Here is a 27,344-nt window from a genome sequence, read left to right on the forward strand (position 1 = left end):
CCTACTTTTTAAAGGAGGTTCCAGGCTTGGGAAACCTTATAATATTGTCACCTTCATCAAATGCGTAGAAGATGATGCTTTAGTTTGGAAATTGCATCATTTTGGGGGTTCTTGTTTTGTTGAGTCAGCTCAGGACTTTTTTGAACTCTTGCTGAGTATCAGATACTTTTTTTACGCCCGTTGGATTCAGAGGCAAATTTCATCCCCGACCAGGAGAAACTTAGTCATAGGGTGATGTGCAAACCAAACAGGAGTGAGTATGATTCATCATTCAATTATAGCCGACTGCACGGTGGCTAGAGCAGTCCTGAGGAGGAGATAGGGCAGGAAGCGCGGTCAGAAAAGACCTCTGAGGAGGCGACGTGTCTGCTTGTATTCTTCTAGAGTCATTCATTTCCTGTGTCCCCCAGAAGCCCTTACACGTGGGGGGGGGGTGCCGCGTGGAGCAGTGGAATGTGGGCCTTGGGTGTATAAATAGGCATGACTGTGCAGTTCCCACACGAGGACTGTCAGCTCTGTTCACCTAGGAGATGAGTTATGTTTAACTTGGCCCCAGGCAAGCCTGCCAGCTTATTGATTGTGCTTTGCTATCCTGTGAAGTTGAAATACTTGACCTTCCTTGTTTTACTCAGAAATTGAAGAAAATATGAAAATGATCTTCAACTTTGTGTTTTACGTATGTACAGAAATATCAACGTGAATGAAACTTGAAAGATGGGAAAAAATGGCATAACTTGGCTTTCCTTAGTAAAAGTACAGTCGGTTTGGAAAGCGACCAGGGTGTTGTGTAAGTGTTTTCAGTGACTGAAGCAGAGGAGCTCAGGTTACAAGGCGTCTCCTGTATTGGGGGTGGGGGACAGCAAGTGACACAGCAGGCAACAGACACTTATGTAACCGTGACTTCAGGGGAGGGGATTAAGCTGTGAATGAACTTCCCAAATTCAGGAACATGATATTAGAACACAGCCTTTGAGTTTTTCTCTCTAGCTTGACTTGAAAATCAGCTTCAGAAATATCTTTCTCTCAACTAGACTTTCCATTAAACCAGAACTTCTTTCCCCCTTCCTTTCTATTATAAAGTGCGTGGACTTTTAACATTTTAGAAATAGACAGGAGCTCAGAAGTCTCAGAGTGCAGCTGTCTACAGGTAAGTCACTTAACCTGTCTGATGCCCGGTCTCCTCGCGGGCACCCAGCAGGGTCGAGCAGAAACCTGAGCATCCAGGTAGGTGCTCACTCTGCAGTCGGGGGCAGCTTGTTTTTGGAGGCTCACTGTTAAACTCCCTCTCCTGGCAGATTAAATTCATTGCAAATTCTTCAACTGTCCTTTGCCTCCAGATAGAATTTCCAGATTTAGTAAATAGAGGAGTATTTTCATTTAGCTGATGGGGCAAAATGGACTGTGAAGGGACTGAGGGGGAATGTGGAGATGTGATTTGCCTCGGAGGATGCGGTGCCGAGCTGGAGAGCAGCAGGAGACTCTGCGCTCGTTAGAGGCCGATCTTATCAGGTGTGGTTCTTCCTTCCCTCATGGCAGAGTACTCTTACTTTGGCAAAGTTTGAGCCACAAGTCCTTTCACTTGTGAATCCTTGCCCTTTCACTTAGGGAGTTTGGATTTGAAATCTGAAACAGTGGAACTACGAAAGGACGGAGTTAGAAACTGATCTTATGTAATGAGTATCCTTAGGTTATATAGATGAGAGTGCCGAGTTCCAGGAAGGGGTTAAATACTAGTTTAAGGTCATCCAGCTGAGACAGAATCCAGGTGTTTCATTTCCTAATCTAACCCTCTTCCTACTTTTTTAAACAAACACATTTTTTATAACAGTAAACAAAACCCACAAAACAACCAAAGTAAACAAAACCTTAGGAAATCAGAGAAGAATTATGAAGACTATTATTTCTTTTCATTTGGACGTAATTTATACCATGCTTGTTGTGGGGAACTGCTTATTTTGAGGAACCTCTCATTTCTGTAAACTGCTTAAGCTTTTTTTAGGTTACAAGGGGTGAGGAAGAAGGTGGAGTTTGGATTTCACTAAAATATCTTCTATAATAGAAACTTTTCATTATGGGAAATTTCAGACATTTACATAAGTAAAGTGAGTAGTACCATCACCTAACTCTTGAACACTTATCAACTCATCATCAGTCTTATCTTACATACAGTCAGACTTATGTGATGTTTAAACATATTTTGCTCTTGCCAGTAAAATGTCTGGGTTTTTTTTGGCCGCACCACGCAGCAGGCAGGATCTTAGCTCCCCGACCAGGGATCGAACCCTCGCCCCCTGCAGTGGAAGCACGGAGTCTGAACTGCTGGACCTCTAGGGAAGTCCCAGTAAAATGTCTTTTTGCTTTAAAAAAAAATACAGTACATTTATTTATTTATTTTTAATAAATTTATTTATTTATTTATTTTTGGCTGTGTTGGGTCTGCATTGCTGTGCGCAGGCTTTCTCTAGTTGTGGTGAGCAGGGGCTACTCTTCCTCGCAGTGCGTGGGCTTCTCATTGTGGTGGCTTCTCTTGTTGCAGAGCACAGGCTCTAGGCGCGTAGGCTTCAGTAGTTGTGGCACACGGGCTTAGTTGCTCCGTGGCATATGGGATCTCACCAGACCAGGGCTTGAACCCGTGTCCCCTGTATTGGCAGGTGGATTCTTTTTTTTTTTTTTTTTTTTTTTTGCTGTACGCGGGCCTCTCACTGTTGTGGCCTCTCCCGTTGCGGAGAACAGGCTCCGGACGCGCAGGCTCAGCGGCCATGGCTCACGGGCCCAGCCGCTCCGCGGCATGTGGGATCTTCCCGGACCGGGGCACGAACCCATGTCCCCTGCATCAGCAGGCGGACTCTCAACCACTGCGCCACCAGGGAAGCCCGGCAGGTGGATTCTTAACCACTGCGTTTATTTATCTTTCATATAATTATGCTTTTTGTGATGTGAAGCATTTCTGTCTCAGGTGCTTATCCTAAAATATTCTTTGAGTTTACTTAGCTGAGATGATTCCAAAGCTCTTAGCAAGAGTTTTTATCTCATTGCCACTGTATTAGGTAAGAAAAGCTAGCTGCTGTAGCAAACTCCATTAATTTTAATGACTTAAATGGATGAAAGTTTATTTTCAGTTATGGAAAAGTCCAGGGTAGGTATTTTCTGATGGGGGAAATGAAGAGAAGTGATACAGGGATTCAAGCTTCTTCCGAGTTGTGATCACATTGTCTTCCATCCATGCTTTTGAGGTTGCCCTGCTCATCTCCATCAAGCCACCGGAAGGGCCAAGAATGGGAAGATATTATGGGGGAGGCCTAGAAGTGCACACAGCCCAGGCACTGCTCTCATTCCATTGGCTAGGACTCAGTCACGTGGTCACCCTGAACTGCAAAGGGAGCTGGGAAACGAGGTCTGTGACTCCTGGAAGAGAAAGAAGTCGGCTTGGTGAACACCTAGCCTCTCCCCATGGGTACCCACTTCTCACTGCTGACACTGGCCTGTTGGTTTCATGTTCCTGTGCACATAGCACAGTAGAGTCTGCTTCCTCACTCCCTGGTTGCAGCCCATTTTACTGTGGCTCCAAAAAAGTCATTAAAATTTTTTTTCCTGCTTCAGAAACAAAGATTAAAAGCTGCCAGTAATCCCATCACCTAGGGATAATTACTGTTAATCCTTTATTACATTTCCTTCCAATTTAAGAAGGTTTAACCTCTTAGAAGTAACAATAAAATGTCACTAATTCTTATTGTGTGCTGGCTTGAAAATTCCAGAACTCATGGGGGTGGGGGGAGGGAACCACAGCAATGACAACAATCTGGCGATTTTGACTTTCTTAGCAAAGATACACTATCGTGGAGCTGTGGTGAGGCTTTGTACTTGTGGCATTTTTGAAATGAACCTCTAGCTTACACATTATAATCCTTATTCCTCTTAGTCAATAAATGTTGGGATCGGTGAAGTTAGCGATGTGGTAGAGTGGCAAGACCAAGGTGATATCTTAAGTTTATGATTTACATCCTACTCAGTTTTCAGAATTCTTAAATATAGCTTAATTTTCCAGGACAGAATACTAAGGAAAGGTGTTTGAAACTGAACTGAAATAAAAACTTGCAAACTTGAAGTATATAAAAATACCTTCCTGGTGGTGAGCTGGATACTTAACTTTAGGTGGATGAGCTTTTCTCTGCTCACCTGCATTGCCTGTGCTGGTCAGTAGTGGAGAATGATGCTGCTTAATTTTACATGGGAGGATACTTTCTTGGGAGAAGGTGCATGTTTGGGGTCATCAGCTCCAGGTTCAGGATTATGGAACCTTCTGGTTTTTCTTTAAAGTGATGAGGTTGCATCCTAGAGGCGCACAGGCATCAGAATCGCTGTTTGTGATGCTGGCATTGTGACCTCACAGCCAGGATTGCTCACAGTGTTTGCCCAACTTCTGCCCGGATATGAGGTGAGGCCTGGCAGACAGTCTGCAATTCTGCAGACGCCATGAGGTACCAGTTTGTCCCATTTTGCTAGATTTGTGTCGACTTTTCTGCAACTTCACTAGATAAAAAGTAAAGATATGGACATTGGGCTCTCTGTATTTTATTGAAAAATAATGTATAATGATAAGAATATCACTGTTTTAAAGTATCCTCTGGCAGGAGATTTGAAAATAGAAAACTCAGCAGTAGAGCAGAAGTATTTTGCTGTGTGAATAGGTATGTAGATAACCAGTGGCTCAATCAGCTATGAAATTTGCTGTCAATTTTCCCGTTCCCTGCAAATAAACATAATATTTTTGCTCTGTGAAAATGTATATATAGCACTAGACAAGTAACAATTTGGAATGATTAGACTTGGTTTGTCAGTGGTATAAATTAATCACCCAGAGGCCTAAATTCTGATATATCATAATTGAGAGGTTGTCACCATTTGGTTTTGAATATATTGTTTTGCTCTTTTTTTTTTTTAACTTTTAATTTTTATTTATTTATTTATGTTTGGCTGTGTTCGGTCTTCGTTTCTGTGCGAGGGCTTTCTCTAGTTGCGGCGAGCAGGGGCTACTCTTCGTCGCGGTGCGCAGGCCTCTCACTGTCGTGGCCTCTGTTGTTGCGGAGCACAGGCTCCAGACGCGCAGGCTCAGTAGTTGTGGCTCACGGGCCTAGTTGCTCCGCGGCATATGGGATCTTCCCAGACTACGGCTCGAACCCATGTCCCCTGCATTGGCAGGCAGATTCTCAACCACTGCGCCACCATGGAAGCCCCTGCTTTGCTCTTTGTACTTGTTTTAGTGGAAGTTGGAAGAAGAGGTGTTGGTTCACACAGATATCCAGAAATCTAGTCTCTGAGGGTTAATACATAATATAATTTTCTTAAGGATTGTCCTCCTTTAAACAAATTTCAAGGACCTCTGTGTTCCTGTGTGCTGGGTGCAAGCACTTGATAAATTATTCCCTCCTTTTTTTTTTTTTTTGGCTGCACGGCATGTGGGAATCTTAGCTCTCCGACTAGGGATTGAACCCGTGCACCCTGCATTAGAAGCGTGGAGTCTTTAACCACTGGACCGCCAGGGAGGGCCCCCTCCTAGTTTTTTATTTAAGTAGATATTGGACCCTTTTCCTAAGTTTGATTCCCATGAGTTGAGAGATGAAGTGGGCAAAATCTTTTTGTTGCTGTTCTGCTTTTTTCCCCGAAAAGCATGTCAGTATTCGAGAGACTCAACATCCCAGTTTCTGAAGTAGACCTCTTTTTTAAAGCATTGTCCTATGTATTCCCTGTTTTTTCCCCTCTGTAACAGTCACATGTCCCTATTTTCCTAAACACACATGACCTAGAGTCTTAAAACATTTACTTTCTTTGAGACTAGGAGGCTTTTTTAGATTTGCTTGGTGTGTTGCCTTCCAGATGTGTCGGATAAGTCTCTTTCAATTGGCTTTTCAGAAATGAGTCGTCCTGTACACGTAGGTCATAGACACTCAAAATTGCCAATTTAAAGTCAGTTTTATCTATGGGGACAATATTTAACTGCTTTAGATCAGTTTTCAATATTGAAAGCATTTCTGTGCTTTCAGCATATTTTTTTAAAATAAATTTATTTATTTATTTATTTTTGGCTGCATTGGGTCTTCGTTGCTGTGCGCGGCTTTCTCTAGTTGCGGCGAGCGGGGGCTACTCTTCGTTGCGGCACGTGGGCTTCTCATTGCGGTGGCTTCTCTTGTTGTGGAGCACGGGCTCTAGGCGTGTGGGCTTCAGTAACTGGCACGTGGGCTCAGTAGTTGTGGCTTGCGGGCTCTAGAGTGCAGGCTCAGTAGTTGTGGCGCACGGGCTTAGTTGCTCTGCGGCACGTGGGATCTTCCCGCACCAGGGCTCGAACCTGTGCCCCCTGCATTGGCAGGCGGATTCTTAACCGCTGTGCCACCAGGGAAGCCTTCAGCATATATTCTTATGCAGGGAGAATAGAACTGAATCTTTAACTTTTGAATTTTCATTCACTTTGCAAGACCTCTTCATGGAAGGGTTATCAGGATGGGGTCTGAATGGTGATGGGTGTTAGCAGACGGGGAGTGATCCCAGAGGCATCTTGAAATGACACTGTGGCAGTTTCCTGAGGTGGCTGGAGCAGTACCTGCTGTGTCTTGCATAAAGTGTTAGGTGGCAGTAGCGTCACCTCCAAACTGGGGCTTCATTAGTAGGGTCTTTTCTCCCTACTAACTAACTAACATCCTAACTAACTAACATCCAGTTAAACTAACAACCAGATAAAGTAAAATTTTTCTTTATCTGGATGTTTTCAATGTTCTTACCTTTATGAGGCAGATGATAGGTGATTGCTTATTAAACTGCTTATTAAAAGGGATAACCGCAGTAAGCATATATTCTGTGTTTTGAGAAGGTTATAGTCTTGAACAGTATCTTTGACCTCTGAAAATTTGTTTGTTTAGAATGGGAGAGTGATTTGTATGTAATTTCCTGTCCAGTGATGTGCCATGAGAGAGGTTCTTTCTGAGAGGAAAGTGGGGTGCTTGGACTCTTAGAAATAGTAATAGCTAGTATCTGTGGCGTTTTCTGTGTTGTGGCATTGCTTTAATCTCATGAAACCTCCCCAGATGCCTGTATTTTCTAACACACTAGACAAATGTGTACCTGTCCTTGACTTCATAGAGGGTAGAAGAGGTTTTTTTTGGCCACACCCCTTGTGACCTGTGGGATCTTAGTTCCCGGACTAGGGCTCGAACCCGTGTCCCCTGCAGTGGAAGCTCAGAGTCCTAACCACTGGACCGCCAGGGAAGTCCCAGAAGACAATTTGTTTGTTGGGTGGAAGAATAGTCCTACTTCCTGAAATCCCAACTTTGAGTAAAGCTGACATTCTCAAGAAATACAACGCACATTTCTTTTTAAGAAATACCAAAGAGGATAGGTCTTTTAAGGTTATTTGCTTCCCTGAAATAAATATCTTGCCCTTTTATATTTGTTACTTAGATCAGATCTCGGAGTTAAATCACAAACAGAGGCTGTTACTCTAGTTCAAAATTTTTGCTTATTCCAGGCTTGGCTTTATTGTCTTCTTAAAATAAACCTGTAGGTTACACAGAAACAACAACAAAAAAAACTGTTCCTCTGGTGTTGATGTTTGTCAACAAAGCTTCCAGTTTTTAGGTGGAAATGTAACCCTTTCACTGAGAGGGGAGGGAGGCAGAAGGGACTGTGTAGCTGAGCTGCCTGTGGCCTGGGGCTCTTCTCCCTGCTACATAGTTGGCTCTTGGAAGTAGGTCTCTCTCTGTCTCCCATTTGAGAATGTACAGAGCAAAACAGTAGCTATTGTTGACTATTCAGAAATGAGTTGTTAAGTTCTAGAGATGAACATTTTACAAACGGTTTTTGGCTTGAAAAATATTAGAACTATGGCATCAGTCAGTGGTGGAAATAAAGGATTCTGGGGGTTCGTGTGTGTGGTATATGTTGCAATATTATAGTTTGGAAGGTGGGATAATAAAGTGCTGTGACTGCCTTAAAAATAGAAGAAAAAAATACACCAGAACTTAGTTTTTTCATTTAGGGAGGTGTTGTTCATTAATTATAGTGATAAGCCATTCATGAATTCTTTTTCGAACTGTTGGAATTGGCCCATATGCCTTGGATGAATTTTTGCTGTGTTCAGTAGCTGCACATCATTATATTTTTGAGGTTTTTGGATTCAAGTTTTGGAAACAGCTAGTAGTGTTTTAAGAGCCAAGTCCAAAGAAGAGTATTGAGATGGTCACTGTTGCCTTGGTTCACTAATAAAGTGAAACTTATAAACTGTCTCTGAAGTTATTTCTAAAAGAAGAGTTAAGGGGGCTTCCTTGGTGGTGCAGTGGTTAAGAATCCTCCTGCCAATGCAGGGGACACGGGTTCGAGCCCTGGTCTGGGAAGATCCCACGTTGCCGCGGAGCAACAAAGCCCGTGCGCCACAACTACTGTGCCTGCGCTCTAGAGCCCGCGAGCCACAACTACTGAAGCCCGCGAGCCTAGAGCCCATGCTCCGCAACGAGAGAAGCCACTGCAGTGAGAAGCCCGTGCACCACAACAGAGTAGCCCCCACTCGCCGCAACTAGAGAAAGCCCGCCCGCAGGAATGAAGACCCAATGCAGCCAAAAATAAATAAAATAAATTTTTAAAAAATTAAAAAATAAAAAAAATAAAAGAAGAGTTAAAAATATTTTGACCAAAGCAGTATTATTCAAATAAACTTACCATTTCCTCAGGTGGTCACTTTGAAGGACACTGTTCATTTGGCAGTAGAGGGTTCCTGGAGGTTCTAGCACAGTGCTATCCATTAGAACTTTCTGTGATGGTGGAAATTATTCTATACGTTGCATTGTGGCTCTTGAGCACTTGAAGTGTGGCTGGTGTGACTGAGGAACTGAATTTTTTTTTTTTTTTTTTGCGGTATGTGGGCCTCTCACCGTTGTGGCCTCTCCCATTGCGGAGCACAGGCTCCGGACGCGCAGGCTCAGTGGCCATGGCTCACGGGCCCAGCCGCTCCTCAGCATGTGGGATACTCCCGGACCAGGGCACGAACCCGCGTCCTCTGCATTGGCAGGTGGACTCTCAACCACTGTGCCACCAGGGAAGCCCGAGGAACTGAATTTTTAACTTGATTACATTTTAAAAGAATTTAAAGTGGCTAGTGGCTACCATATTGGAGAGTACAGACCTAGAATATTTAGCTTTCAGCCTGACTTGTAAACTGGGGTGAGCAGCTTATGCTAAGATACCAAAAGTTATCGAGGCAAAGTAGGCTGTGGAATATCTGATCCCCCTCCCCTCCCGCAGTGCGAAGAGTAGTAGAGAAGTCTGCAATTTGTCATTTGTGTTCAGTGGTATCCAATCTTTACAGCCTCTCCAAGTTTATCCTTGCTAAGGTGTTATCCGAAGGGTTTTAGATGAGAACCTTTCTTTGTATTCGCAATTTAATCATCGTCTTCTGATGCTCATGGTTCTTCCCTGAAATTTAAGACCTACCCCAGCAGCCAGCCCCCGGCTGTTACAAACAGCCATGGTTGGAGTGAATAAAGACTCGGCATGCCACTGGAAAAGGGGCTGCCAACCTTCGGTTTAAATCTTTGCTTGGTAATGGTGGTTAGGTTAAGATAACTGAAATGGACAAATGGAATACATATAGGGCCTAAAGGGAAACTGTAGACATCTTTTATCTTGTACCAGTGGAGTCTTAAAGGTTTGTTTTGTTTTTTTTTTGGCTGCACCTCGTGGCTTGTGGGATCTTATTCCCCAACCAGGGATTGAACCCCGGCAATGGCAGTGAAATCTCAAGAGTCCTAGCCAGTGGACTGCCAGGGAATTCCCTCTAAGGCTCTTTATTGATTGATTGATTTTATTGGAGTATAATTGCTTTACAACGTTGTGTGCATAGTGAAGCAACTCAGCCACATGCATACACACATCCGCTCCCTCCCCACCCCCCCAACCCACCCGACTAGACCATCACCCTCTAAGGCTCTTTAAAGTCTCCTTTTCATTTAACTTTCTAAATTGATTTCTTACAAGAATCTAATGTTAGCCATGCTGAGCGTCTCATTGTCTTATTCACATGCTTTATACCTTTCCTCTCCCTTCCTCGGTCTTTTCTGAAATTTTTCTCTCTGCCTTTTAAAAATTCCTGACTGCCAACAGCTGTTACTTTCCTTTGACACACAAGTTGCCTTGTGTTCTTAGTTATTTTTCATATATGTGGGTCTTTTCTCTCCAACTGCATCATAAATTCTTGAGCTTATGCCTGTGTCATATATTTTTCTGTCACCTGTAGCAAGCACCAAGAATAACTTTTTAAAATATTGGGTATATCCCAACTGGTTTGTAAACTCATTTAAACAATTGAGACTATTTTTCTCATTTTTTTTGTAGTGAGCATAGTTTATAAAGTGTCATGAGGGATATAATGACTAAAATACAGTTTCTCCCCCCAGGGCATTTGTAACCTGTAGAATCAATAGGCTGTGTACAGCCAGCTCAGTGTGCTAGGTGATAGGAAAGAGCTACAGACTCAGCTCTATGGGAAATTGAAGGAGGAACACATTTTCATTGGAGAAGGTTTTGTGGGCTGGCTGTATCCCTGAATTTGCCTTGAGTAAAGTTTCAGCAGATGAAAATAACTAGGCTTGGAAGGGGCATTCAAGGCTGAGTGAAAAACCTGAAACAAAAGCATAGAGTGAAAGCACCAGGGCTTCTGTAGGGGTATTTGCCAAATCGATCATGTGGGTGATTCATGTGCATGTAATTGAGAAAATGAACCTCTGATCTTATCAGTTGTTCAGCAGTGTTTCTCAAACATTAGCCTCAGAATTACCAGAAGGGCTTAAAATGCAGATAGCTGGCCCCCCTCCAGAGTTCGTTTCAGTAGGTTTGGGGAGGGTCCCCAATTATTTGCATTTTTAGTAAGTTCCCAGGTGACACTGCTGCACATTTTGAAAAGTGCTGATTCAGAGCTCCGGTCCATCTGATATCTGCCTTAGAGAAATGTCTGTCTTACGTATGCAAATACCCCAGTGTCAGTGCATCATTGTGTTCATGTTGCTTATGTACACACATCTGGTCTTCCTGTAGAGTGTAAGTTCAGGCTCCTTACATCACTCAACCCCTAGCACAGTGCTGTATCAGTGGTAATACAGTAGTAAATCCTGTGCTTGCTAACTTGGCATCCAGATCTAAAATTATCCGAACAAGAAGCACATGCTTTTGGGAGGCCTTATAAACTGGGAAGCCCTTTGTGACTCAAAATGTAAAGCAAAAATGCCTATAGCAGCAGTTCTCAAACTTCTTTCCTTAGGACCCCTTTACATCCTTAAAAATTATTGAGGTCTCCAAAGAGTTTTTATTTGTAGGTTTTATCTATTGATATTTACCATACTAGGAAGTAAAACTGAAAATATTTTAAAGTATTTATTAATTCATTAGACATAATAATAAACCCATACATGTTATATTTCTTTAATGAAGAATAACTATTTTCTAAAGTAAAAAATTTAATGAGAAGATGGCATTGTTTTACATTTTTGCAAATCTCTCTAAATGTCTGGCTTTAACAGAAGACAAGCTTAATAGAAGTGAACTCCTGCATTTAATCTGTAGTGATACTTTTTTTAAAAAATAAATTTATTTATTTATTTTTGGCTGTGTTGGGTCTTTGTTGCTGCACGCAGGCTTTCTCTAGTTGAGGCGAGCAGGGGCTACTCTTCGTTGTGGTGGGCGGACTTCTCGTTGAGGTGGCTTCTCTTGTTGTGGAGCACGGTCTCTAGGTGTGTGGGCTTCAGCAGTTGTGGCGCACAGGTTTAGTTGCTCCACGGCATGTGGGATCTTCCCGGACCAGGGCTCGAACCCGTTTTCCCTGCATTGGTAGGCCGATTCTTAACCACTGTGCCACCAGGGAAGTCCCTATACATTGTTTTGATTGAAGTACATGAAGAAAATTGGCCTCACAGATTTATAGGAAAGGAAGAGCATTTTCAGATAATTATGGATTTTCTTCTTTAATACTACTCCAGGGCTTCCCTGGTGGCACAGTGGTTAAGAATCCGCCTGCCAATGCAGGGGACACAGGTGGGATCTTCCTGTTCCAGGAAGATCCCACATGCTACAGAGCACCTAAGCCTGTGCGCCACAAGTACTGAGGCCCACATGCCACAACTACTGAAGCCAGCACACCTAGAGCCTGTTCTCTGCAACAAGAGAAGCCACCGCAATGAAGAGTAGCCCCTGCTCGCGGCAACTAGAGAAAAGCCTGTGCCCAACAACGAAGACCCAACACACCAAAAATAGATAAATGAAATAAACTTATGTATAAAAAGTACTACTCCAAAAACTTGATAGTCTGTAGTTTCTTAAAGGTGGCATCTCAAACTATATGAATGAACTTTTATTGTTACGTAAAAATCCATTGGTCTAATTTGTGCTTTGAATGAACCCTTAACCCATATGGGATTTTGTAACATTATACATTTCTGGTTGGAAAATATTGATTTACTGAGTTATGAGATCTTCCAAACATTGGCACATTAAAAATTATGTTTGTTAACACCATCGATCTCATCAGAAAAATCTGTAGTATTGCGAAGCTCTCAAGCTCACAGCAGAGGATAGGTTTTTCCAAAATTCTTTCTCTTGAAAGCTTAAATTTTATCATTGTCAACAAATAGTTGTTTTCCTTGAAGTGACAGGCTCACATAGTTCATTTTCAAGAAAATGTCTGCTGGAGATACCGAGTCTGAGTAACCACAGCTTGTCAGGGATTCTTTCAGGTGGAAATGGTGTTCCGTGAACAGAGTGGCTGGTTGAGCTTGCCCCTCAGTTGCACGTGTGCTTTTTATTGAGACGGTCATTGTGCAGGGGTGTGCAGCAGAAGTGGTTCACATGAACTTCCCATTTTGTTACTCAGAATATTAAAAAGGCACATATTCAAGGTTGAAATTTAATAAAATTATTCATTTTTATGCTTTATCAAGTGCTTTATCACATTCTTATGTGAAAGTAGTTTTTTTTTTTTTCCTGGAAGCACTGAATACAGAAAAGAATAGTACAGTGTGCCTCTACTGCCTTGCTTATGGCATCTACACTTTTTACCCACCATTGCTTCTGTAAATGTCAACATTGCAGGAGAAGGCAAGTCACGTCTTAGCAATATTATGAAAATAGTTTTGACTCCCTGAACGGGTCGCTGGGTGCCCTAGGCATGCAGGGCTCACACTTAGAGAACTGCTGCGTTAAAGTAACAAAAATCAGGGTTGGCAGGACCGCCTGTCTCTGTGTCACTCCTGTCTTAGAGATCTTACCCTCCACTTTGTAAGCTCAGAAACTCTTTTTTTTAAATCCATATAGTCAGAGATTAGACTCATACTAACAAATTCAGAGATTGAAGTTTATAAAATATAACTTTGTGTATTTATAATGAGTGAAATGCCAAAAGGCACAGTTTCCTTTGGTCGCTCTTAGAAACCCAACCCACACGTGAGCAGAGGATTTTGGAGCACTGTCTCAAATGTCCTTCAATGCTGATTTTCACCCAGCTTTTCCAAGTCTGCTTCATAGACGCCCTATGTTTATTTTCCAGAGAACCTTTTCCCAGGGTGAGTAAAATACACATTTTCTTTTTAACTCTTTCTCTAGACTTCTTGGGCCGTGCTTCTTTTTAATTTGGCAATGCACAGTCACCTTTATTCCTCCTTCTGGTGTATTTCACGTTATGTTAAATTACTCAACATGAAGTGTATGTGTATACGTATATAAGAATCTGCAGTTCAACAAGATCCCCAGGAGATCTGTGTGCACACAATGAACAACGGAGTGAATACCCATGTACACCCCACCCAGTTTAAGACATTGAACATTACCATTATGTTGACTTTCGATGTTGTTTTTCTAACTGATTATTACAAAACATAGCATCATTTTTTGGTTAAATTTTAGGTTCATCATGTTTAGGTTGCTTTCTTCACAAATCCACTTTTTTTTTTTTTTTTAAGTACACTGCCTCTTAACTACAATGTAAGACAGATAATTTTATACTTAACTATTCATCTCTGTACTGCTGGGTTCATCTGCTAATGGAGCCCAATTCCAAACTCTTTAACTTGGCCTTCTATAGTTCATGTTTGTGATTATCAGTCTTCTCTCTCTGTCACCAGCCTCTTCTCTGAATAGTCTCTTTCGCTCCTTGCCTTGTGTAGAACTTGGCTGGTCTCTGAAGACACTGTTTCCCCTGCAGCCCTCTCAAGGGCCTACCTCAGACTTGACCGTGTTGTTTGATGCTGTAAATTGCTGCTTCTCAGGCCTTCAAAAACCGCAGCCCCTTCGAGGCTCTACCATGCTGATATCCACTGGCCTCCGCCTCTTCCCTTCACTCCTTATAGCTTCTGCCTCCTTCTTGCTATCCACATCTCCTCCTCCAGTCCCTGTATTTTAGACTCCCACAGTCCTACCAGTAATCCCTTCAGCACTCAGGCCTCTGAGTTCCATCCCCATGGTCAGAGCCTTCGAGCTTCTCACTCTAAACACCACCTCTGATCCACTGACCCCTTGCTACTCAAAGGGGAGGGGGTGTCCTCAAAATGGCAGGATTAATATCCTCTGGGAGTGTTGGAAAGCAGAATCTGAGGCCCCGCCCCAGAGTTACCAAGTCAGAATCTGCAGTTTAACAAGATCCCCAGGAATTCCCTGGTGGTGCAGTGATTCAGAATCCGCCTGCCAACGCAGGGGACATGGGTTTGAGCCCTGGTCCGGGAAGATCCCACGTGCCGCGGAGCAGCTAAGCCCGTGCGCCACAACTACTGAGCCTGCACACCTGGAGCCTGTGCTCCACAACAAGAGACGCCACCGCAATGAGAAGCCCGAGCACTGCAACGAAGAGTAGCTCCCGCTCGCCACAACTAGAGAAAGCCCTCGCGCAGCAGTGAAGACCCAACGCAGCCAAAAATAAATAAAATAAATACATTAAAAGAAAAAAAAAAAGATCCCCAGATTTGTATGCACATTTGAGTATCCAGTGTCTTCATTGTGACAATCCTTCATCCTCTCTGAGACCTCTGATCCCATTTTTCACTCTGACCCCACGCTGTCTTCACTTCCCTTTTCACTCATCTCAGATTCCCAGTGCCATTTTAATCACTCCTAGAAAACACTCCTTTAAAATCACCATCACCTCCCTTGCTTTTCCCTTCTATTTTAATTTAACTGGCAGAATTTTGGTTGTAGTTGAACTTAGCTATCTACGTTCCTCATATCTGTGCCTGAGCAGAAGCTTGTTATTAGAGAAAAAATAACGGGAGACTGGTTTCACTTTAAATTCATGACCACGAGCCTCACGTGTACTTTGGGCTGCTTGGCGTTCCTTCTACATTTCCCTAGTAAGCTCCTGTTTCTCTGCTCAAAGACAAATATTTTTGTGTGTTCAGCACTCTCTCTGAGCCTCCCAGCGGTTTCTCCTTTCCTGCTTACCCCACCGGCCAGTGAGAAAATGGAAGAGTACCTTTTACATAGTAGTTTCTCAGGAAATATTTGTTGAATGAATGGATGACCATCTTGTGGGAAGATTTCCTTCAGAGAGTGAATCTGTTCAGCAAAGTACCAGGTCCCAAAAGCGCCAGCACTAATTTGATTGACCTTGGGAAAGTCACTTACCTTCTCAGACCTTAATTCTCTTTGTCTGTGAATGGGCATAAAGATATTTGTTCACCTACCTTCACAGCTATTTTGAGACACAAATAAGGCAGGGTTTTTTTTTTTTTTTTTTTTTTTTTTTTTGCAGTACGCGGGCCTCTTACTGCTGTGGCCTCTCCCGTTCCGGAGCACAGGCTCCGGACGCACAGGCTCAGCGGCCATGGCTCACGGGCCCAGCCGCTCTGCGGCATGTGGGATCCTCCCGCACCGGGGCACGAACCCGTGTCCCCTGCATCGGCAGGCGGACTCTCAACCACTGCGCCACCAGGGAAGCTCCAGTGAATTGATTTTTTAAAGCAAGCCTGACTTGGCATTCATTAATAATGCATGAAGAAGAAACTTAAAATTGGAAGATTTAAAAACCAACATTGTTGGGTTTTAGTTTTATTTATTTTTTAAATGAAGAATTTTTATTCATCAAAAAACCATGACGAGAAAGAAAAATAATCAGAGAAGGAGAGGATATTTACAACAGATGTAACTCAATAATGATTAGTACCAAGAATATATACAAATCAGTGAGTAAAAGACAGCTGACATGAACACAACAGAGACAAGTTTTGAATGGGCACTTTTCAAAAGAAGAATTGCAGTGACCAATGAACGCAGGCAGATGCTCAAATTTGTTCCTAATTAGAGAAATGCAAAATAAAACCACAATGAATGTCTCAACATCACACTGGCCAAAGTTAAAGTCTGGCAATATCAAGTGTTGGTGAACTGGAACTCATACACAGCAGGGGAAAAGGAGAGGGATATTAAATGTTAAAGATGTGCCTACCTCATAATCCAGCAATTAAACCCCTAGGTAAATGCCCTACAGAAATGTGTTTATGTGCACAAAGATGCTCGTTGCAGCATTGCTTACAATAGCCAAAAGCTGAAATCACTATAGAAGTATCCGTCGCAGTAAAATAAAGTGGTATTGAGAAAATGGCACATCATACAGTAATGAAAATGAATAAATCACACCAACACGCAAATTGTATAAGCAATGTTGAGTGAAAGATACCAGACACAACGTACAGTGTGATTCCATTTTTATACGTCAAAAGTAGGCAGAACAAACTAATCATATTGTTGCACAGATAACCGGTAAAACTATTTTCTAAAAGGGGAGTATTGCCATAAAGTCAGCATAGTAGTTACCTCTGGGAGACAAAGGCGAGGCTGGAGGGGACACACAGGGAGATTTTGGAGTGCTGGCAGTGGCTTTTCTGCATCTGGTTTGTGATTACATAGCTGTTTGCTTCACCCATTAAACTGCATATCTGTTTTATGTACATATCTGTTTTATGTACTTTTCTGTATATTTTACAAAATTTAAAAGAATGAGAGAGAACTTGTACTATGAAATATTAACAGTGATTAGAACCATAATTATTAAAATAGTGTGGAAAACTAGAAGGCCCAGAAATAGGTCCAAGACACAAAAAACACAGAGTGTTTTTTTAAATTGCTCCTAATTCTTTTATTGAGACAGACTAGATTTTTCTCCTTCATTAAATCTTGGTCACAGTTCCCTGCTTTGGGATTCAAGTAGCTCAGATGGACCAAGAGCTAGAGGCATGAAGATTAGACAACAGAAGACATAAGACTTTGGGTTTATGACCATTCCTGATAACCACACACGCCTCTGTTTCTTAGGCCGAGGCTTTAGGTTGGCCAGTGTTTTGTGAGCTTAGCATGTTGAGCTGCAAGGTTTGAAACTGGCTGAGCCTGGCTTAGTCGCTAGTGGCAGTTTTCAGAATTTCTCTTTAGGGAGGAGTGCTTGACCTGAGCCCAAGAATTCACTGTTTAGCCCGAGTGAAATATTTTAAGGAGTACTTCATCCTCTCTTCTCACCGCTATAGTAGCTTTTCCAGGACGATCGTGCCTCCTTTGTTCTGTCCTTAACTACCTGACCCTTGTCACTTTATGATATTGGACCAGGGTGAAGAGTAGCCAACACACAAGACCCCATGGTAATCTCTGCACTTAGCTTGTCCCCAGCCTCCTCAGATATTTTTGCACGAGTAAATAGCCTAGAGGAGACTCAGCGAAACCCTCCACCTGTCTAAGGCAGGAGCAGGAGCAGGTAGCTCTGCTTGCGGCTTACACGCTGTGTATGGTGAGGGTCTGGCAGTGAGGCATGTGGTTTCAAATCCGACTCTGAGTTAGAACCACCTGGCCTGGCACACAGACTCCCAGCACACTGCCACCGTCCTGGCAGTGAGGGTGATGGTGGTGACAGGAGCCCAGGAATTTTGTATTAATACCCAGGATCGGCAACCCCTGTCTTCAGGCACACAGCAGTGCTTTCTCTGTTAATCCCAGTCTTCCCCCAAGCCACACGGCTTACCTTTGACTTTGTAAAAAACACTTTGTGCTGTTTTGGACCCTCTTGAGAACCATGGGGAGTCTTCAGAGTGAGCCTAATGAGGCTACTGTCTTGGTTTGATTTCCATTCAGTCTGATTATCTTTGGTTTTTTTGTTTGTTTGTTTGAAGATATTTTGATGTGGACCATTTGTAAAATCTTTATTGAGTTTGTTACAGTATTGCTTCTGTTTTTATGTTTTGGTTTTTTGGCCTCGAGGCATGTGGGAATCTTAGCTCCCCGACCAGGGATCGAACCTGTACCCCGCTATTGGAAGGCAAAGTCTTAACCACTGGACCGCCAGGGAAGTCCCAGTCTGATTATCTTTGAATAGAAAAACTTACATGGCTATATTAGTTTCCTGGGGCCGCCATAACAAGTGACCACCACAAACCAGGTGGCTTAAGACAACAGATTTGTTCTCTTACAGATCTGGAGGCCGTAAGTCCGAGATCAAAGTATCACCAGGGTTGGTTCCTTCTGGAGGCTCTGAGGGAGAATCCGTCTCATGCTTCTGTCTTAGCTTCTGGTGGCTGCTGGCCATCCTTGGCTTGTAGTCACATGGCTGCAATCTCTGCCTGGGTCTTCACCTGGCTGTCTCCTCTGTGATCTCCTCTTCTAATTAGGACACTTGTCATCAGATTTAGGGCCCAGGCAGGTGATCCAGGACGAGCTAGCTCATGTCAAGACACGTAACTGAATTAACGTCTGCAAAGACTCTTCTTTCAAATAAGGTCACATGCATAGGTTCCAGGTGGACATATCTTTTGGGGAGGCCACCATTCACCTCACTACAGGGACCATGGCAGCTCCTCTGTTAGCCCTGGCCAGATTGTTTACTGATGCTTGGCATTGCTTGTAAGAGAGCCAGAGTGAGGTCTGTGCGTCATCATCCAAGCTCGACTACCAGAAAAAAATGCAAAATGCAGCCGTTTGAGAGAGTCAGTAAATAGCATTTTTCTCTTTGAATTTTGTTTTATTGGGTATTATGTCTAGAAATATTTTTCTGTATTCCAAAATCCCAAGGTCTTCCTCCTCTCTTAAAGAGCAAATGGCAAGGTACTGTTTTGCCTGAGCCAGAAGTTGTAGATTCATACTTGGTCTTGAGTAAATCAGAAGTTCATTGTGTTTCTGTAGATAAAACAAAGATAACTTCCTTTTAGTACTTTCCAGGTACGGCTTTTTCTTACAGAGTTTGAATTTGAACGTTTCTCTTGTTTAACATATACTTGGCTTTATACTGAGTTATTGTATAATTCTGTGGATTAAACAGTATATACAGTTAATACGGGCTTGTGGTCATAAAACTTAAGCAACATAGAAGTCAGTGAAGTGAAAACTGAAAACTCCCTTCTCTTTCCCCCATTTAGTTTGGTGCACATTTTTCTGAACCCTCTTCTATGGATTGTGTGGTTTTTAGGCACTGTACTGATCTGGTATTATTAGATACTATAAAGAAAAGTGAATATATTGCCAGTCTTAGCTACTTGTCTTTAGGATAGTAAATTGCTTTTAAATCTATTTCAGCAGCATCTTCATATTTTTGATATTTGGAGTTTTCTAGGTTCCTAGGTTCATTGTGGAGATGGTTATCATAAGGAAAAGTTTAGGCTGTGAAAGCTACTTTCGTTAACTCTTTCTACTTTGTTTCTCCTATAGATTCTAAACTCTTTTTATATTTTTCTCTTTGCAGATTTAACCCAGAGACTGACTCCACTATAGAAACACCCACAGTTCTATCAATGACTGGGGAAAGATAGTGGCAACAGGCAAAGGAAAAACAGCTCTGGTATACTAAGGACAATGAGTATGCTAAAACCAAGCGGGCTTAAGGCCCCTACGAAGATCCTTAAGCCTGGAAGCACAGCCTTGAAGACACCTGCTTCTGGTAATGCTTTATGTTTCTTATTAACAGCAAGTTTTTCATCATATGTGAAGACTTCTATTTGAAAAATTTAAAAAGACAATCTTATAAAACTTCATATTGTTGAAAATACTTGAAAAAGGTTCAATTAAAAGACATAGAATTTTATATTTAGTAGTCTTAATCAGTGAAGAGTCTATTTCATTGATTCAGTGTAAGGTTCTGAAATAGTTGTCAAGTTAATTTCAGTGTTTGATCCTTACAGTGTTAAAGTGTTTCTTCAGTTTTTCTGCCCATGTGTCTTCCTGAACTCATCAGGACCTTTCTCTTGGGGTTTAGGGATATATAGAGAAAACAAAGACTAATCTGGCTTAAAAGATGTGATGACAGTCACTGACCTGAAATTGGCCATCATCATCAAGGGAGCAGGTAGTACAGTAGCTCAAGTCTGGCTCATGAGGGAAAACCTTCCCCATTTTATAGATGAACTTGTGTCTTTTATAATCGTTAACAACCTGTTCCTCATCTGTTCTCCATCTCCTCCTTCAGCATTTCCATTTCCATCCCGTAACGATCACCTAAGGTCTTTAGTAAGAGAGGCAGGAGAGAAGCATCTGATGCTTGCTTTTACCATCTTTTTATGTGATTTGTATACTATTAGATCTTATGTTTTCAGCCTTTCCAGACAGGTGCCCACCATAATCTATTAAGTACAACATTGTTTCTTCAAGTTCTTCCATAAAGACATTCATAGGTCTTCCTTGAGGGAAGGGATCTTTGGGTTTGCTTTTTTTTCTTTTTTTTTCACTGCTGTATTCCATCCACACACCTAGAAAATTGCCTGGCACGAAACAGGAGCTCAGTAAATATGTGTTGACTCATTTGGAGATCCTGAGTTATTTACATTTTATGTATCAGGATAAAACCTTTCCAGAGAGGCCATAAAACATTGTAATAGGGAAGAACCTTTTGTATTCTATTACAAGTTACTCACTAAAGGGATGTTGCCTATAAGTTTAAATTATACATAATGGCCCATCTCTTGGAACCCTGCTTCCCAGGTAATGAGCATTAAGCTAAAATACCTTTGTGTTCAGCTCACGGGAAACATCCTGACCAGGCCCACCTGTGAATGACTGCAGGGAGGAAGAAATTAACCCATGCCCTCCGGAGGCTGATGGGAACCAGGAAGTGTTTGACTTTACCCCCCCTCCCCTTTTAGTATAAAAGGAGCCCGAATTCTAACTCAGGCAAGATGGTTCTTTGGGGCCCGAGCCCGCCATCTTGTCGGTCTGCTGGCTTTCCAAATAAAGTCGTTATTCTTTTGCCCCAACAATTCGTCTCTTGGTTACCTGCCTGTTGTGTGGTGAGTAGTACGAGCTTAGACTTGGTAACAACATCTTAGAGGAAAGCTTTACTGATAAAGCAAAGGACTGTGAAGAAATGGGTTTATTTAAGGACTATTTAGCTTTGGGGAAGTCAGTCAAAATTGGCATCCCCTTCTCCTCAAAATCCTTCCTCTTTTAAGACCCCTCCAAATGCCAACCCTTGTATAAGGCCTTCCACTGTTATATCTACCCCTGTTAGAATTGTCTTTTTCACTTCTAGTATTTTTCGTGCGTACCTTTTAGCACTTGAAGTCCTTGAGTCCAGGGATCATGAGTAATTCAACTTGGTTTCTCCAGTATTACTTGGCACACGTTAGGTTTTTTAAATTAGGATTAAAGCAGCTTATTAATACTAAAACTTACACGCTTAAAAGGAAGTGATTGCCAAGGAATTCAAGACACTTTTATGAACATTGTTTTTCAGAAATTCATGCTTGCAGCACTCTGGGAAGAGTAACTGTTGATGTGCAAAGCCAGAACTGATGCTAAAAAAAAAACTGGCCCCTGTCTTTGGCAGATTATTATCTGTTCTATCTGAGAGCATCCACTGTCTTCTAAACAAACAAACAAGCAAAAAAACCCTCCACAAATGGAAACTCCACAATCCCCCTTTCTATGTAGGGTAAAGAGATGTTCAGCACGCACTCTCGCTCCACTGGGCCACTCTGCTCCCCAGTCTGTGTGATTCACTCCTGTCAATCAGGCCTCAGACTAGATATCACCTCCTCCAGGAGGCCTTCCCTGACTGCTCTGCCCAGAGGCACTGTCTCCTTCACAGCACTTACACCACCTGAAGTTACCTGGTGTGTGCCTTGACTGTCTGCTTTTCCACCGCTAGACTCTGAGCTCTATGAAGGCATGGACTGTGCTGTCTTGCTTTGTCCCTGGTGAAGAAGGATGCCTGGGACTAGTTCCAGAGTGGTAGGAACTCAAGAAAGATGCGTAACTTGGATAAATACATTATTTCATTTAATCCTCATTCAAAGAAAAAAATCCCTCAAGATAGATATTACTACTTTCCCCTTTTACAGATGAAAAAACTAAACTACGAGAGGTCATGGAACATCCTGAGATCACGATATGCCCAGTAAATGGCAGACATTAAGAATTCAGGCTCTCTTTGCCAGTTCACGCTAAATATTTAATAAACGCTTGCTGGGTGAATGCGTGAGTGTATTTCCAGTGTAAATATCACATTCCTGGCAGAATTTAACTCTGTCTTTACCGTAGGGTAGAGTTTGCCAAGTCGTCTTGCCTTTACAGGGAGTCAGGCCATATGCTCTCTTTTCTTCCCTGCTGTGATTTCCATTTCTGCTAGCAAAGGAATAGTCTTGGAATAATGATGGTAGGGACTGCGGCACTGAATCCCCTCCTGCATCAAGTTAATTGCGAATGTGTGTGGTTAAATGGGCCTAGTCCTGTCAGCTTTAACTGACCACTCAAATGGGGGAATAGAGCCCGTCTCAGTGGGTCTGAATGGGCATTTGCTCATCATGTGCAGGATACAGGGTGAAGAATGAAATCGGACCTATATTATGAATTCTGGGAAAAGGACTCCTTTTTTCCCCAGTTTTGACTTCTTCCAATCTTAATTGCAGATAAGGACTAAGTCTTATCAGCTCATTGAGTTTTGACAGCATTGAAAATGGTAGTGATGCGGGACTTCCCTGGTGCTACAGTGGTTAACGATCTGCCTGTCAATGCAGGGGACACGGGTTCGAGCCCTGGTCCAGGAAGATTCCATATGCCACGGAGCAACTAAGCCCGTGCACCACAACTACTGAAGCCGGCGTGCCTAGAGTTCATACTCTGCAACAACAGAAGCCACCGCAATGAGAAGCCTGCGCACTGCAATGAAGAGTAGCCCCTGCTTGCCGCAACTAGAGAAAGCCCGCGTGCAGCAATGAAGACCCAACGTGGCCAAAATAAATAAATAAATAAGTTAATTTAAAAAAAAAAGAAAATGGTAGTGATGGGTCAAGTACTTTTTGCCGCCTTGCTAAAAAAAAAAAAAAAGAAAAAGAAAAAAAGATAAACAGAGTACCTCTTGAAGAGTTGTGGCTACTTCTGTTGCTTTTGGCCCTTTCTCTAGTTTATTTTCCTTTTAACTTAGGGGTTGTCTGCTTAAATATGAAATTGAATCTTTTCTGATCCTTTCTTCTGTTTTCAGTTGCAGCTCCAATAGAAAAAACAATATCCAGTGAAAAAGCATCAAGCACTCCATCTGCTGAGACACAAGAGGAGTTTGTGGATGATTTTCGAGTTGGGGAGCGAGTTTGGGTGAATGGGAATAAGCCTGGATTTATCCAGTTCCTGGGAGAAACCCAGTTTGCACCAGGCCAATGGGCCGGGATTGTTTTAGATGAACCCATAGGCAAGAATGATGGTTCAGTGGCAGGAATTCGGTATTTCCAGTGTGAGCCTTTAAAGGGCATATTCACCCGACCTTCAAAGTTGACGAGGAAGGTGCAGGCAGAAGATGAAGCCGACGGCCTGCAGACAACTCATGCTTCCAGAACGACTTCGCCTCTGTCCGCTTCGACAGCCAGCATGGTGTCCTCTTCCCCAGCCACCCCCTCAAATATTCCCCATAAATCGCCCCAGCCAACCGCAAAGGAACCTTCAGCTACGTCTCAGATCAGCAACCTTACAAAGACCACCAGTGAATCTATTTCCAACCTTTCGGAGGCCGGCTCAGTCAAGAAAGGAGAAAGAGAGCTCAAAATTGGAGACCGAGTATTGGTGAGTCCATGAACCTTCCAAGGTCGTTACGTTGACCTGAGTGACGGGTTGAACTACACACATGCGGGCTCAGAATCTGTTCTGTAGGGATGACCATTCATTTATAGAGTAAGTAATCAGCTTTTCTGGTTCCTTTTATGTGTAAATATACAACAGATTAGAAACTGGCTACACAGTTTGTGCGTAGTATAAGCGTAGGTTTGCAGGGATCGACTCTAGTTTTATCTTCGTTTAGTCAAAAGAATATTGAGTTTTTAGCTTGTAAATATTAAGGTAACTTTACTTGACAAAACAAGCTGAGAGGTGGACTTAGACGTTTTTAACAAAGGTTTTTTTTTCTTTCTGGTTTTTAATTTTTGCTTTAAGGATAGTGTGTGGGTAAATATGAGATCCTGTTTCTTTGAGTGTCTTGGAAAACTCAGAGATCACAGGATGTTATTTCAGAATTTCTCTGCCTTTTAAATGATCAGGTTTAGGTCTAGGAAAAGAAAGGAGGGACTTCCCTGGTGGTCCAGTGGTTAAGAATCCACTCCAATGCAGGAGATGCGGGTTTGATCCCTGGTCCGGGAACTGAGGTCCCACGTGCCGAGGGGCAACCAAGTCCGTGCGCTCTGGAACCTGCGCGCCACAACTAGAGAGAAGAGTGTGCGGCAGCTAAGACCCGATGCAGCCAAATAAATAAATAAATAAATATTAAGAAAAAAGAAATGTACTGTAGTTTCTTTTTTTTTTGCTAATAAGCAGGAAACAATGTATAAGGTCTACATGCTGTACATTCTAGAACCCCCGAATGACACAGTGACTGATTTATTTTTTTTTTGTTTGTGTTAAACGAGAGGCAGTGTAGCAGTGCTAAAAACACAAGCTGAGTCCAGCTCTGCCTTTGTGACCGTAGCAAGTTATTTAACTTCTTAGTTTTCTCATCTATGAAAATGAGGTTGAATAATAGTGCTAACATCTAGCATTGTTGTGAGGATTAAATTAGCTGATGCATATGACATTCTTAGCAGTGCCTGGTATCCAGTTAACACTCAAGACATGGTAACTTTTTTTTTTTTTTTTAAACAGCAGAACCTTATTTGTTTATTTATTGGCCACACCATGTGGCTTGTGGAATCTTAGTTCCCTGACCAGGGATTGAACCTAGGCCCTCGGTAGTGAAAGCACCGAGTCCTAACCACTGGACTGCCAGAGAATTCCCAAGAAATGGTAGCTGTTTTTCTCATTGATGAAAATTTAAAGCTATTTTCTGACTTTTTCAACACTTTAGTCAGTTCAGTTCAAGGTATGACGTTTGTCTGAAGTCTTTGACCCTGTGCTCTTTAGTTTCCTTTGTATCCGTAAAAATTCCATCAGTCTTGGAGGCTTACAGTAATATAATGGGAAAAAAAGAATGGCTGTTAGCCTTTAGAATGTCCCGTGCATCTCGTTGAATGTGTCAGCAGTATATGGAGTAGCCCCCATAGAGTTGGTGAGGAAACGGAGGTCCTAAGAAGTACAATCACTTGCCCAAGGTCATACAACCTGAAGAGTGGTGCTTCTGCAATTAAAATTTAGGTATTTTTACTCCAGAACCTGTCATGGAGAGCTGATGATTGATAGTATAATTTTGAAATTGGAAGTTTTTGTGATTTTTTTTGTCCTACAGACAAGAAAACTTAAGCCCCGAAAAAGGCAGTGACTCCCTGTAGTCATATAGTACATTCATTATAGGTTTTAGATTTAGAACTTGGGACTTCTGTCTCCCAGTCCTGTAGCATCATGAATCTAGAAGGCCCCATGCACCTGTGGGAACCGTTTAATACCTGTTACCTTCAACGGGGTCCTTCTGGATCTCTTAGTTTCAAGGTCAGTAGGTTCCTTCTTCTGTTTATAATAGTCATGAGTTTTAGCAGTGGATGCTTCAGAACTCAGAGCATCATTTCAGTATGTCAGTGCTCTGCGGCTCAATCTGTAACTTGTTTGTTTAGCTCATACTCACTTGCTATACCAATTTTATTTTATTTTTATTTTATTTTTTAACCACGCTGAGCGGCTTGTGGGATTTTAGTTCCACCACCAAGGATTGAACCCGGGCCCTCGGCAGTGAGAGCATGTATCCTAACCACTGTTGCAGTGAAGGTTTTTTTTTTTTTTGCGGTACGTGGGCCTCTCACTGTCGTGGCCTCTCCCATTGCGGAGCATGGGCTCTGGACGCGCAGGCTCAGTGGCCATGGCTCACGGGCCCAGCCGCTCCACGGCATGTGGGATCTTCCCGGACCGGGGCACGAACCCGTGTCCCCTGCATTGGCAGGCGGACTCTCAACCACTGCGCCACCAGGGAAGCCCAACAGTGAAGGTTTTCTGATGCTTACTCTTCTTTGCATTTTTACTGATGTTTACTTCCCCTCCCCTCTCCTCCACTTTTTACTGTATAGATATTGCTGCCATGAATGCCATTTAAAATTTTTTGTGTGTATCTCTCTTACTTTCCTAGGATAAATTTATAGTGGTGGAATTACTAGGTCAAAGGACCTAAAAATATTTAAGACTTATGGTACCTATTTATCTAGTAAGCTTTGGTTAAATCAGAATCCTGTTACCTTAGCACAGGACAGCTTTGTAGGTTAGACTGCAGGTTGTATGCAATTCCATTCTGAGTGCTTAGCTGTAAATGAAATGGGGTAGCGTATGGCACGCTTTCAAAACAAGTAGCTCTCCTGTTCCACCAGAGTAAGAAACAGTTGATTAAATTTCTAGTCAAGTATTGTGCTGCTTGGCTGATAAAACAGACAAAATGATAAGGTCCGGATGGTTTAGCTTACAACAGAAGGCTTCCATGAGGATGTAAGGATTAAAGTGGACCTGAAGGAGAGTAGGAATTGGCCAGGCAGAGGAATGGTAGTGGCAAGAGGGAACATTCTAGCAGAGGGATTGGCAAACTCCCCACATGGGAGGGAGTTGGCACGTTTGGGGAAGTGGCCAGTGTCATTCCGCACAGGCGGAGGAGCCCCTAGGGGTAGGAGATGAGACTCATTCACTAGGTGGTGTCTGTGGGGACTGGTGACATAGGGCCTGTAAGTTTAGGCCGTGTTAAGGATTTTGATTTTGACCTTAAGAGCAACAAGAGTGATGAGTGATGTGATTAGATTTGTAGTTCGGAAAGATCGCTCCAGCTGCTTCGTAAAGAATAGATCAGAGGTGGTTGAAAGTGGGTTTGGGGTGACCGTTCTTTGAAGAAGTCGGATGTTGAAGGAGAGTAGAGTTGTCAGGCTGATGCTGGAGGAGTATTGGATCTAGGGAAGATGTTTTCTAAAGATGGCAGAGTCCGGGGT

At 42.6% G+C, this 27,344-nt stretch overlaps 1 protein-coding gene across 1 annotated transcript in view; it reads left to right on the top strand.

Annotated features, from left to right (window-relative positions):
* The window catches only part of CLIP1 (CAP-Gly domain containing linker protein 1), a 119,360-nt gene that overhangs the window by 12,955 nt on the left and 79,061 nt on the right, over nucleotides 1-27,344 (top strand). Inside the window, 2 exon segments of the mRNA XM_082667142.1 lie at nucleotides 19,730-19,924; nucleotides 23,459-24,030. Of these exon segments, the coding sequence (XP_082523268.1) occupies nucleotides 19,840-19,924; nucleotides 23,459-24,030 (657 nt within the window). The 5' untranslated portion in view covers nucleotides 19,730-19,839.

Source organism: Grampus griseus, assembly GCF_964374135.1.
Source record: "Grampus griseus genome assembly, chromosome: 12".
NCBI lineage: Eukaryota > Metazoa > Chordata > Mammalia > Artiodactyla > Delphinidae > Grampus > Grampus griseus.